The sequence below is a fragment of the Trichosurus vulpecula genome, chromosome 6, assembly GCF_011100635.1.
Source record: "Trichosurus vulpecula isolate mTriVul1 chromosome 6, mTriVul1.pri, whole genome shotgun sequence".
Classification (NCBI taxonomy): domain Eukaryota; kingdom Metazoa; phylum Chordata; class Mammalia; order Diprotodontia; family Phalangeridae; genus Trichosurus; species Trichosurus vulpecula.
This window is the reverse complement of record NC_050578.1, coordinates 262,131,776-262,145,201: the sequence shown is the minus strand read 5'-3', so window position 1 is coordinate 262,145,201 and position 13,426 is coordinate 262,131,776. Positions and strand designations below refer to the sequence as shown.

The 13,426-nt window shown below is 36.9% G+C and overlaps 2 protein-coding genes across 2 annotated transcripts; both read right to left on the bottom strand.

Moving 5' to 3' along the window:
- Positions 1-310: 310 nt before the first annotated feature.
- LOC118855021 (olfactory receptor 5D18-like) lies at positions 311-1,258 on the bottom strand. The gene has a single exon (XM_036765156.1). The coding sequence runs from the start codon at positions 1,256-1,258 to the stop codon at positions 311-313; it is 948 nt and encodes a 315-aa protein (XP_036621051.1).
- Positions 1,259-11,695: 10,437 nt separating this feature from the next.
- LOC118853981 (olfactory receptor 5D18-like) lies at positions 11,696-12,625 on the bottom strand. The gene has a single exon (XM_036764272.1). It carries the CDS (start codon positions 12,623-12,625, stop codon positions 11,696-11,698), a length of 930 nt encoding a protein of 309 aa, XP_036620167.1.
- Between the last annotated feature and the right edge of the window lie 801 nt (positions 12,626-13,426).

Here is a 13,426-nt window from a genome sequence, read left to right as displayed (position 1 = left end):
TAAGTAAATATGTCAATTAATTCTCCCAGATTATGACAACCAGAAGATGAATCATCAGTGCCAATGATTTTAGAGTGAAAATATATTGTTGCTGTTGTTTTGTTGATTAATTGTGGTCCAATCTTTGTGACTGTATTTATAGTATTTTTGGCAAAGATACTGGAGTAGTTTGCCATCTCCTTTTCCAGATCATTTAGCAAATGAGGAAACTGAGGTAAAAAGGGGTAAGTGACTCACCCAGGATGACACAGCTAGTAAGGGACTGAAGCCAGATTTAGACTAAGAGCATCCTGACTCCAGAGCCAACACTCTATCCAATGCACCACCTAACTGGCAGTTCCATTAAATTCCTGATAGTTTCTTTCACATCTTTATTCCTCAAACTGTATATTAAGGGGTTCAGCATGGGGATTACAATTGTATATAACACAGTGCTTACTCTTACTAGAAACCATGAGCTTTTGGAACTGGGCACACAGTAGAGGAACAGGATGATTCCAAAGAAGATGGTAACACCTGTCAGGTGGGAGGCACAAGTAGAGAAGGCTTTATATCTACCACTAGCTGAATGCATCTTCAGGATAGTAACAAAAATAAAAAGATAGGATGTGAGTACAATAGTGAGGGTAAAAAATGTATTGAAATTAGCAAGGATAAAGAAGATTGTCTCTACAACACAATTATCAGAGGTAGAGACAGAAACAATAGCAGAATACTCACAGAGAAAGTTATTAATGATGTTGATTGCAGAAAATGACCTTATAAGGAGAGAGTAGATGAATATAGTAGAAGAAATTATGCCCCATGTATATACTGCTGTCAGCAATAGGGCACAGCGTTTCTGGGACATGACAACTACATATAGCAAGGGATTACAAATTGCCACAAAGCGGTCATAGGCCATGACTGCTAATAAGAATGCCTCTGTAACCACACAGATGACAGCAAAAGAATATTGTGTGATACAGGGAGCAAAAGAGAGGCTTCTGTCTTCCACAACCAAAATTTGTAATAATTTTGGTGTAATAATAGTAGAGTAACAGAAGTCTAAAAAAGACAAGTGACTAAGGAAAAGGTACATGGGGGTATGGAGTTTGGGGTTAATCTTGATGACCACTATCATGCCCAAGTTTCCTACTACGGTAATCATATAGATCACCAGGAATACCAGGAATAAAGGGATCTGGAGCTCTGGGTAATCAGAGAATCCTAGAAGAATGAAGATGATGTCACTTTCATTTCGGTCAGCATTCCCCATGGTTCCTATAGGAGAAAATCACAGAATTCTAGCATTTTAGGACAACTGGAAGAGATCATATAGTCCAAAATTGAAAAAAGAATGCCAGTATAACTAACATCAGTCAATCAGTAGTCAGTACAACAGATGATACAATATGTACTGCTCTATGTGCTTAGGACTCACAGTAAACCAAAAGACAATCCCAGCCCTTAGGGAAGTCACAGTCTAAAGCGAGAGACAGCATGTAAACAATTATGCATTAATAAGCTATATCCAGAATATATCGGACGAAAAAAGTCATTGAAGAGAAGACATTAGAATTGATTGGGATTGAGGGAGGCTTACTGTAGAATGTGCGTTTACCGCAGCGATTTGAAGGAAAACAGGAGTCAAAGGTGACCGTTCAGACTTTGAAGACTTTCAAGGTGGGAGGGGACTCGCTTTTTTCTGGAAATATTCCATTTGTCTCGGATAGCTGAATCGGGATGAACCCCCAAAGATATATTAAGCCCACATTTTCCTTTTTGAATTTCTACTTAATATTTTTTGTATTCTTTTCTGGAACTAACGTCTCTCCCACAGCTGCCATATAATTTTCCTAAAGCATAAATCCGAAATTTTGTCCCCCTTACCTCCAAGGATTCCATTGTATTTGAAAACTAACTCAAACTTCCTCTTTGATATTTAAAGATATTCCTAACCAGACTATGACAAATTTCTAGCTTTATAAACAATGTTCCTCTTCTTGCACTTTATTGTCCAATTAAACTTTTCTTCTTACCATCCTTCACGGGGGAAATTCAATCTCTTTTCTCTAAACCTTTATATATGCTCTGCCCCATGACTAAAATGCACTTATTCTGTAGTTCCTTTTCCCCCTGTAATGATGTACTTGAATAATGTCTCCCCTAATAGAAGAAAAATCCCTTGAAGACAAGTTTTCTTTATTTTTTCATGTTTATGTATTTGTATATCAAGCACCCAGCATAGTATTTGACTGACAGTAGTTGGTCAATGAATATTTTTTGATTGATTATCTTGATGTGCCCTCAAATCATCCTCCCCCTTCTTATGTCTACTTTGCTAAACCAAGCGTGTCCAGTTACTTCAACTGCGCATCAATAAGCATCAATTTCACATATTTTTGTATCCAGGTTATGGTATGATAGACTATCTGCCACTTAATGCCTTTGTAAAAGTAGACACCTTATATTGAAGATCATATTATGCCCACAATCCTTCTGGAGAATCCAAAAGAGCTATACCCTCCTTGAGCAGTTATGTGTCACAGTACAGTCATGGGGCTGGAATCAAGATGACTGATTTCCCTGAATACAAACTCAGTTTCACACAATTATGAGCTAAGCGATTCATTTAATATCTGTTTGCTTCAGTTTCTTCATCTGCCAAAACAGGAAAATAATAGCATTTCACTCGCAGGATTTCTGTGAGGGTCAACTGAGACCATACTTGAAAATCATTAATACAGTGCCTGACACAGTAGGTAATATATCATGTGAGCTGTTATTAAGCACCACCTTGTATTTTAGGGCCTATTATTTAGGATCCTCTATCTTATAGAAGATGACATGTATATATGTATATATAGATATAGACAGAAACACATTATGTACATAGAGAGTTTTAATGCATCTTCTACTCCCTTTGCTTAAAACCCTTCAATAAAAGGTACTTACAGATGATAAATACTTCTTCAATTGACTTGTAGAGGGAAATCTCCACTGAATAGTCCCTGGCAAAGATATAGAAGAAGGTGGGAACTTCTGTATTGTTTGTTTCTTAATTCAGAGATTCAATTAAGTAATTGGCCTGGCAAATAAATACTTCTATGATTCTAAAACACCCTCAGAAAATTATAACTGACCACCTTAGGGGGTCAGTGGTTATATACACCCTGATAAGATCAAAACTCTAGTAATTTTCACTTTAGGGGTAAGGGGAATAAAATTCTCTCTATGTAATCCCATGAGTAGACAAAAGCAAAGGAATAAGCCCATATAGAGTATAAGAAAGCTGATCCTGGGAATTAAGTGGGAGATGTAACATCTGCTTTTAAGACTCTTGAGAACCAGCCCCTAGAGGTTGATCTCTAAGTTTTGTTTTTCTCCCCGTGGGCAACAATAATAGGCATTAGAGGGAACTTTGTATCTCCTGTGTCATCTTCTCTGAGGTGGACTTCTTCGAAATATCAGTGGTAGTTTTCACTTAGATGCTTATTTTATATTCATCTTATCATCTTGTTAATATTGTGGTGTTCAATAGATTCAAGAGACATGGTTTATGGGTAATTAATAATTATCTTAATAATGCTAACATGGCCATTGATTCTGATTGGATAACCAGTAGTGAGAGAATGAATATAATGAGAGGTAGGCTGTATTCCAATGAGGATCTTGGGGTATATGCCACAGATCTCCCAAATCTTGGTCAGAGCCATCAATTTCCATATCGTCCATCTGACAAAAGTTTAAATCCACATTTTCACAGACCTGTAACAGTAAACAAAATGAGCAGGAATCCACACTTTCACCTAAAATTAGAGTTTCTTTATTTTGTTTGATCAGATCTTAGCCTGGTGAAGCCTTTGCCCAAGAATTCCCACTCTGGTTGATTTCTGGATGAGATAGTAGAAAAGTGGGAAAAACACTGGTCTTAATTTAATAATTAGTTATTAAATACTAGAGCAAAATAATTCTCTCAATGTCTACATTTAAAGTATCAGCTTAAAAATTCCAAGAATCATGCAAAAGTAGACACTTATTGACATAATTGTTGAACCCAATGTTCCCCCCTCCCAATTAGTATGGTAACTTCCTTGTGTACCCATGCATGATTTGGTCAACATTGAGGCTGAGGAGCATAATTATTCCATTAGTTCATGCATTGACAGGAAACTTTCACAATGTAAAGCCCCAATTACACAGTCAAGTGATGTCATGGACCAGACTATCATGGAAAAAAAGTTTCTGATTCAACAGAATTACATAATAAAATTCTTAGGACCAACAGCCCATTTATTTTCCAGAAAAGTCTTTGCTTATCAGTAACATTTCCCAAAGGTCTTTCAGTTGCTTCCCCTCTTTAGAGAATTCCTTGGCAAATCTGCCACCCATTACCAATAATAAAGAGGTGGATATGTTTTAAGTACCAAAAGGACCACAACAGCTTATTTGGGGTCAAATCAAATGATCAAACAAAATTTTAATTAAAATTATCAATGTTTTACAATTTTTTCCAGTTTAAAAAACAATTACCTTTGTAACAACTAGATAGAATAGTATGGAGAAAAGAGGTCTTGACTGGGTCCTAGGAGACCTAATTTTGAATTTTAGCTTTTGTAAAAAAAATATATTTCTCTTGATAATCTGTGTCCTGGAGATTCAGAGCTCACAGCCCCCTTCTTTTCTAAGGTGCTTCACAAGGACGTTATTGATAATGATATTGTATTGAATCTTCTTATCCTGGTCAAACCAGAACCAAACCTGAATTGATTTTACCTATTCAGGCTAGGATGGCGTTAGATCCTTCTGCCTAGATAGGCCAAGACTGGGAGTGATCTGGTATGGTGGAAGGTCTGATAGAACAGGTATTTCCTCTGTCCAGGAGATAGAATGATGGTGAGAAATAGCAAAAGTTTTATAACTGCACCCTCAAAACCTAAATTGAGCTAATTCTAAACTGCCTCCCAGGAGGCCCCAGTTTTAGACTGAACTCCCATGCAATGCATCTCAAGCCTGCTTGAGAGAAATTAAACCATGGAAACACACACCCTAATTTCATTTTTCTCTTTATTAGAACAGATTCTGTAGAAATTGGGGTTCAACACTTGACACATGTAGGTAAAAATACATGAGTGCCCACTGGCAAATTACTTAAGCTTTCTGGACTTCAGTTTCCTCATTTGTATGTAACACATGGCTTAATGGAGAGGTGAAAGTTCTTTATTCCTTTTCAAGCTTCCAGTCTCTCTGGTGCTACTGGCTTGTACATGCTAAAGAAAAGGATGAAGGTAATTCCACTTCAGGTTGCTAAAGGAAAAGACTGGAAAGACATGAGAGGAGCTGGTAAACTCCATATATCACTATCCTTTGCTTGCTATATGAGAGCCTTTGGGGAACTTCCCCTTGAGTGAGATCTAGGGACTCTCTTTTTGATTGAGCTGAGGTACCTCATTCACAGTGGGAGAGCTCTTTCACTGTATATTATCTGGTATATATTCACCTGTATATGTTTTTTTTTTGCAATTTTCAGTTTTCCTTTTAAATTGGATAAATGGGATTCTTGGCTAATTGCTATGTGTGCTCATTATGGAACTGGTAAAGATTAGGGAAGGGGTCAAGCCTACATAACTTGGAGTCCTCCCCCCATAAAGAAATATTGAACAGAAGTTAGATGGAAAGATTGATTCCCAGCTTTCTGCTTTCCTTCTAATCATAGTTGCATTGGTTTTGTTTGTACACAAGTTTCTTATTTTTTTAAATTAATTTATTTATTTAACATATTTAGTTTTCAGCATTGATTTTCACAAGAGTTTGAATTGCAAATTTTCTCCCCATTTCTACCCTCCCCCGCACTCCAAGATGGCGTATATTCTGGTTGCCTTGTTCCCCAGTCAGCCCTCCCCATCTGTCACCCCACTCCCCTCCCATCCCCTTTTCCCTTCCTTTCTTGTAGGGCAAGTATAGTCGAAATTATCTATTTTACATTTTGCAATGGTCTCTATCTTTTGTTTGGTCACAGATTCTTCCCTTCCCCATAGGTCTGACATGTTAATTATTCCTTGCTCCCCTAATTTGCTTATGCTATCACCCTTTATGTCTACATTCAGCACTCATTTAGACTTTATTTGGTATACGTTGTGAGATGTTGATCTATAACTAGTTTGTATCCTACTGTTTTCCAGTTTTCCCAGATGTTTTTGTCAAATAGTGAGATTTTATCCTAAAAGCTGGGGTCTTTGGGTTTATCAAACAATAGGTTAGTATGGTCATTGACTACTGTTTCTTGTATACCTAATCTATTCAACTGATCCACCACTCCATTTCTTAGGCAGTACTAGATAGTTTTGATGATTCTTTTTTTTATAATATAGTTCTAAATCTGATGTTGCTAGGCCATATTCATTTGTCTCCAGCCCCTTACCTTTGCTTTATGTGTGTCTCTCCACTTCAAATGTGTTTCTTGCAAACAACATATTGTACAATTCTTGTTTTTGATTCACTCTGCTATCCATTTCCATTTTAAGAGAGAGTTTATCCCATTCACATTTATGAGTACTAAGTGTGTATTTCCCTCCATCCTATTTTCCTCCTGTTTGTCTTCTCTCTTCTTTCACCCTTTCCCTCTTCACCAATGTTTTGCTTCTGTCTACCACCTCCCCCAGTCTGCCCTCCCTTCTTTCAGTCCACTCTCCTTTTTCTTAATCTCTCCCCCTCCTACTTCCCTGACAGGTAAGATAGATTTTTGTTTTTAATGGATTGTGTATATTAATCCTTCTTTGAGCCAATATTAATGAAAGTAAGATTCAAGGGATGCCCATCACCCTAACCTCCCATCTTCTCTACTGATATAAGAGATGTTTCACACCTGTTTATGTGAAATAATTTACCCATTTCTACCTCTCCCTTCCTTCTGCACTCAATACAGTCCTCTTCCTCATCTCTTAATTATTTTTATGTCATTCCTTCAAATTCACCTTATTCCCATATCCTCTGTCAATGTATATTCCTTCTAGTTGTACTATTTCTTGTGTATATTTATTAAGAATTACAAGTATCAACTTCCCATATAGGGATGTAAACACTTTAGATCCGTTGAATTCCCTTTTTACCTGTTTATACTTCTCTTGGGTCTTAATATTGAAAGTCAGATTTTTGGCTTAATTCTGGTCTTCTCCTTATGAAAGCTTGAAATCCTCCTATTTCATTGAATGATCACTTCCCCCTCAATGTATTAAATTTAATTTAGCTAGGTGGGTGAATCTTGGTTGTAGTCCTACCTCCTTTGACTTCTGGAGTATAATGTTCCTTGACCTCAGACCATTTAATATTGCAGCTTCTAAGTCTTGTGTAATCCTGATTGTGGCTCCCCAATATTTGAATTCTTTCTTTCTTGCCATTTGTAATTTTTTTTTCTTGACCCAATAGTTCTGAAATTTGGCTATAATGTGCCTGGAAGTTTTATTTTGGGATCTTTTTCCTGAAGTTATTATTGGATTCATTCAATGCCTATTTTGCTCTGAGGTTTCAGATAATTTCTTGAAATATGCTTGCTGTCCATGTTCTCCTTTGACACTGTCCCTCCTGGGTCTCTCTTCCAGGTCATTCATTTTCCCAGTGAGATATTTTACATTTTCTATTTTTTCATTCCTTTGAATTTGTTCAATTGATTCTTGATGTCTTGTAGCGTCATTCATTAGCTTCTACTTGCCTGACTATACCTTTTAAGTAGTTGTGTCCTTCACTAAGTTTTTTTTTTTAACTTTCTTTTCTATTTGGCCAATTGTCCTTTTTGTGGAGTTGTTTTTTTTTTAGTGGATTTTTCTATTTCCTTTTCCATTTGGCCAATTCTTTTTAAGCAATTGTTTACTTTTTCCAAGCTATTGACTCTTTTTTCATAATCTCTTTGTACCACTCTCATTTCTTTTCGCAATTTTTCTCCACCATTATCATATGATTTTTTAAGCTCTTTTTTTTTTAAATCTTCCATAAGTTTTTTTCAGGGTTCGAGACTACTTCCTCTTTTGTTTTGTTTTGGCGGGAGGAGCAGGGAAGGGTTGCCCATAGATGTTTTGATATTGCTGTTCTCTTCTGACGTTGTGTCTTGATCTTCATTGTTACCATGAAAACCCTGGGAGCTCTACTCCCAGGGTGGAAGAGTAGTGTCTTAGGCTTCTTGCACCAGGGCCTGCAGGCCCTGTTTGCTCGGTGCTACCTTGCAGCCTAAGGAGGATCTTTGTGTCTGGTGCTGTTCTGAGTAGGTGGGCAATGACTAGCACTCCTGGAGGCATTAGAAGTATGTCAGCTTACCAGGTGCTAAGCAGAGGTCTTAGTGGTGATATTTGCTGTGTACTTAGGCTGTGGGATGTTTGTGCATTTCCCTAGGAATACATTGGTATCTGCCCAATGGTGGTTGCCTGTTTGCCCAGGGATATACTGAAGCATGTGGAGGATCTCAAAGCTGGAGTCTGCCCGTTGCAGTGGTTATGCTGAGGCATGTAGGAGGTCCTGGTGTTGGTTTTTACCTGCTCCACCACCCTGGGCCTCCAGCTCTACCAATGGTTTGCTGAAGTAGGTTCTACTGAATTGTTCTTCATGAACCCAAGAGAGACATGTCATTAGAGGGAACTTGATTTCTCTTGTTTCCCCTTCATTGAATGGGATTCCCTTGATATCCAAAAGGACAATTCATTAACCTTTCTTTAGATTTGTCCACAATTTATTTTGCAAACATGAATGCCGATGATGTCACAATAGTTGATGACAAAAATAGCTTAATAATTTGTCCAAAGTGTGCTCAGGGTGGGAAATGATCTATATTATGTTTGCCCATGCCCTTCATTCCACAGAATGAATGACATACAAGAACAGTTGTGAGATTTGTCTGTTATATTCATGACCTAACACAAAAGTGCCATATAGTAAAGCTACTACAGGTAATGTTGGGACTAAAAAATCTTAAGATTGAAGCTCCAAAGATGGATTTCATTGTACTATGTAACTTCGGCCCTAGTGTGTCTGAACGCACAACAACATGCCTTGTACCAACAATATTTCCTATAGGATATTTGTTCACAATCCCCAGGGAGATTGATTCTGACAACTTCTGAGAATATTGCAAGGACAGCCACTGAGGACCTAGAAAAGAAACTTCTTGGTAAAAAAAATAGTTTAGGTTCCATTCATCCTAATTGTGACTGCTCAAAATTACCTATAAAAGTATTAATTCAGAGTGCCCCAAACTTTACTGAGGAATAATCAGAAGAAAAACACCATCTAATTCAACATTTTATTTCAATATCATTGACGTGTAAGTTGGCCCAGTTTGACTTGCACAGAATAGATAGCATGTGGTTATTCACTGTCTCAACAAGCATTTATTAAGTGGTTACTATGAGCCAGGTACTGTGCTAAGTATGGAGACTATAGATAAAAGCAAAGACACTGTCCCTGTCATTGGGTAGCTCAAATTCTATCTTAGGAGATAGTATGAAAACAACCATGTATGTACAAGATATGTTAGTGTGTAAATAAATGATAAGCTCAGAATGAATGGCATGGGGCTGGGCAGAGAGAGAAGAAAAGTCTCCTGAATAAAATAAGCTTTGAGACCAGGCTTGAAGATAGTATTGGAAACCTGAAGACTTCTATGAGGAAAGCAAACATTTCAGGCACCCCGGAAAAATGGAAGATCAGGAGTTGGAGTGTCATTTGTGAAGAGGAACATGTATGCAGTGTAGCTAAATATGTGGACAGAAGCAAAGTATCATAAGACTAGAGAACTTTGAAGGATTAGATTGTGAAAAACTTTAAATATCAAAAAGAGGATCTTATAGTTTATCCTATAAGAAATGAGGAGCAGTAGAATTTATTAAGCTGGGAAGAAATATTCTCAATTTGGTATTTAGGAAAATCTTTTTAGCAAATTAGTAGAGAATAAATTGGAGAGTAGACAAAGCATGGAGATCAATTAAGACACTTTTGCAATAGTTCAGGTGAGACATAATTGAGACAATTGCAAGGGGGTGGTAATGTGAGTAGAGACAAGATGACATATCTGACTAAGTTATGTTCTGAAGATCAAAACTATATTTGACAACAGATTGTGTATATGGGATGAAGGTTAATGAAGAAACTAGGATAACACTGAAGTCATGAGCCTCAATGATTGGGAAGGTAGTGCTTCCCTCAATAGTAGTATGAAAAATGGAAAGAGGTTAATTGGTGATTTTAAGATGCAGAATTGCTTCTTTTGCCAAAGTCTTGGTGGAACAATTCAGGCTAGTAAAATTCCAAATGATGATACAATGTTCAGGAAGCCTGAATTTGAGGTTTGTGATAACACTGGTAAGTGGATAGTAGGGCAGTGCTCAAAATGCCCCTAAATTCATTCCCTTAAAACATGCTTCTCTGACCTAGTGATCATGCTAACCTAAGGAATATTACTTCTTACACTATAGATATAATACAATAAATGCTACTAGAATCTATTGTTGCGTTAAAGAGGAATACACTTTCTGCCCAAGTAGGACAATTAAACTTTATTCATAGAAAATGCAAGTCATAGACAAACATGTAATCCTGGGGAGATTCCTTTAAGAAAGAACCCTCCACTCAATAGTGGTAGAAGAATTTTTGAATCTCTGAGAAACAGTTAATAGCTTCATTGTCATTGGCTTTGAAGGTGGGCTTACCTAGCATTTCAGCAGTTTTGCAAAATCTAATTATTATCTAGCCCATGAGTTCTTGGCCACTTTTGCTTCATGGATTAAATTAGCAGTTTGGTAAAAGCTTTGACTCCTCAGAACCATGTTTTTAAATTCAAAAAAACAAAATTTAGAAGATTACAAGGAAAACGTATTAAAGAGTTATCAATCTAGATACCTCTATCCATATAATTATATAAATTAAATTCATGAAGCCAATAATAATAATAATAATAACAATAAAAATAAAATATGTTTGGCCCAGAAGGAAGAACAAAGCAGAACTTAAGGGGAAAAAAGACAAAGAGAATATAATTGCTTTAATTGAAATAGAGTTAAGTATTTAAATGGACTTTCTCATTTAAAAAGAGTGATGAAGAATCTCATTTTCTGTGTCTCACTACTGATCAACAAATATAAATTAGTCTCTTACCATGTTCCAGTTACTATTTTAAGCTCTACTGAACTCTGACAGCCTAATCTTGGTCTTGCCATTAATTATGTTAGCCTACTGCTTTGATACAGTCTTGGGTGACTGGAAAAATCTTCCAACAACCTCAGTTGTTACTCCCCAGGGTTTTGTTCTAAGCAGCTTTAACTAGCAAAACCTACCCCTCACCTTGACAGGTCATCCTTACGTTTCACTTGTTCCCCATTATATAGAGTTATAAGAGGGCTGGTGAAAGAGGAAACGTGTAATCTTTAAAAATTCATATTTTTAAAGTATCCACAAGTTAAGAAGTTTGCATAAGGTCTTTGGGCAATCTTTATCCTATAGAGTTAATTGTGAGTTAATTTGTGTCTATGTGTGTGCATTTCCTTCCCCAGTGATGACCCCAATTTGCATATCCAAATGCTTATAACTTCAGGGCCAAAATACATATGGGTATAGTAACCACTCCCATATAAGTTAGAAGTTATTTTGCAGCAGTGAATTCACTAATGAAATGTTATGGCGTATTCAGATAGAAAATGTATTATCAAAAGAGTCATTTTAGGAATGTAATATTTTAGTGTCCAATAATTTTCCTGACGGTTTCTTTCACATCTTTGTTCCTTAGACTATATATTAGGGGATTAAGCATAGGGATCACAACTGTACAAAAAACCGTGCCAATTCTTATTATAAGCCATGAGTTTTTTGAACTGGGCACACAGTAAAGGAAGAGAATGGTCCCATAGAAGATCGTTACAGCTGTCAGGTGCGAAGCACAGGTGGAAAAGGCTTTATGCCTCCCACTGGCTGAATGCATTTTCAAGACAGTGACAAAAATAAAAAGATAGGATGTGAGCACAATAATAAGGGTGAAAAATGTATTAAAATTAGCAAGGATAAATAGGATTACTTCTGTAACATGCTTATCAGAGAAGGAGGCAGAAAAGATGGCAGAATACTCACAGAGAAAATTATTAATGATGTTGGTCCCATGAAATGACAAGATAAGGAGAGTGTAGGTGAAAATGAGAGATGAAATTGTTCCCCATGTATATGCCCCAGCAATCAGAAGGGTGCACCGTTTCTGGGACATGACAGCTGTATACAGTAGAGGATTACAAATGGCCACAAAACGGTCATAAGCCATCACTGCCAGCAGGAAGGTCTCCATCACCAAACAGGTAGCAGCAAATGAAAACTGTGCAATGCAACCTTCAAAAGAGATGCTTCTGTCTTCCACAACTAAGATGTCTAAGAGTTTGGGTGTAATTATAGTGGAGTAACTAAAATCCACAAAGGACAAGTGACTAAGGAAAAGATACATGGGGGTGTGGAGTTTGGGATTGATCCTGATGATGACAATCATACCCAAGTTTCCCACCACAGTAACCATATAGATGGTGAGGAACAGTAGAAAGAGGGGGACCTGGAACTTTGGATAATCAGAAAATCCTAAGAGGATGAAGATGACCACATCACTCTGATTTTGCTCAGCATGGTCCATGGTTCCTATTGGGAAAAAATATCAGAGTCCCAGAATTAAAACATTTTTAACTGGAACAAATTTTCATGGCTTTATCTTCCAACTCATAAGAGAAAAATACCTGCTCTATATTGTTCTTGCCAATTGGTTACCTAATATTTTTGAAGACTTTCAATGAAAAGAAATTTCTTCAGGTAGCCCAATTCCCTATTCTGCTTAGATAGTTCCATTTTAGGATACATTTTCCTTCAACACCAATCTTACTTATAACTTCTGCCCAGTGCTCCTTGTATTTCATATTAGAGATAATCAGTCTTCTATAGCAATCATGGTTTTCCTCAAACACATTTGTGACCATGTCACTCTCCAAAGATTTCTCCTTTTCCTCTAAAGACTTCTACAACCTTACCTTGATCTACTTTTCCACGTTTATACATCATCCCTCATTATGCATTTCATTTTTGAGGTATATTGCCTATCTTATTCTTCCTCACATGACACCCAATATTGATTTTTGTTTTTCCCTCCAATTATTTCCAAAATCTGGGACCATTTCCATACTGTTCTTTCTCCTGAAGTTTATATCTTAGAATCCAAACTTTCCTTTGAAGCTCAGAATTCTACATGAATCTACTCATGATACTCTTCCTTGCAGCTTTGAATGTTTTGCCCCCAAAAGTACCTTGAATTATTAAAATATATTTTATACAGCTACATATGTACATTTCAACTCCTGTGGGGCAAGATAAGCTCTTTGAATACAAGTTTCTTTTTTCCATTTTTCACTTATCATAGCACTTGACACACGACATGTAAAGAATA

Excerpts from the sequence above, each read along its gene's own strand:
- LOC118855021 (XM_036765156.1), bottom strand. The coding sequence starts at position 1,258 with ATGGGGAATGCTGACCGAAATGAAAGTGACATCATCTTCATTCTTCTA.
- LOC118853981 (XM_036764272.1), bottom strand. The coding sequence starts at position 12,625 with ATGGACCATGCTGAGCAAAATCAGAGTGATGTGGTCATCTTCATCCTC.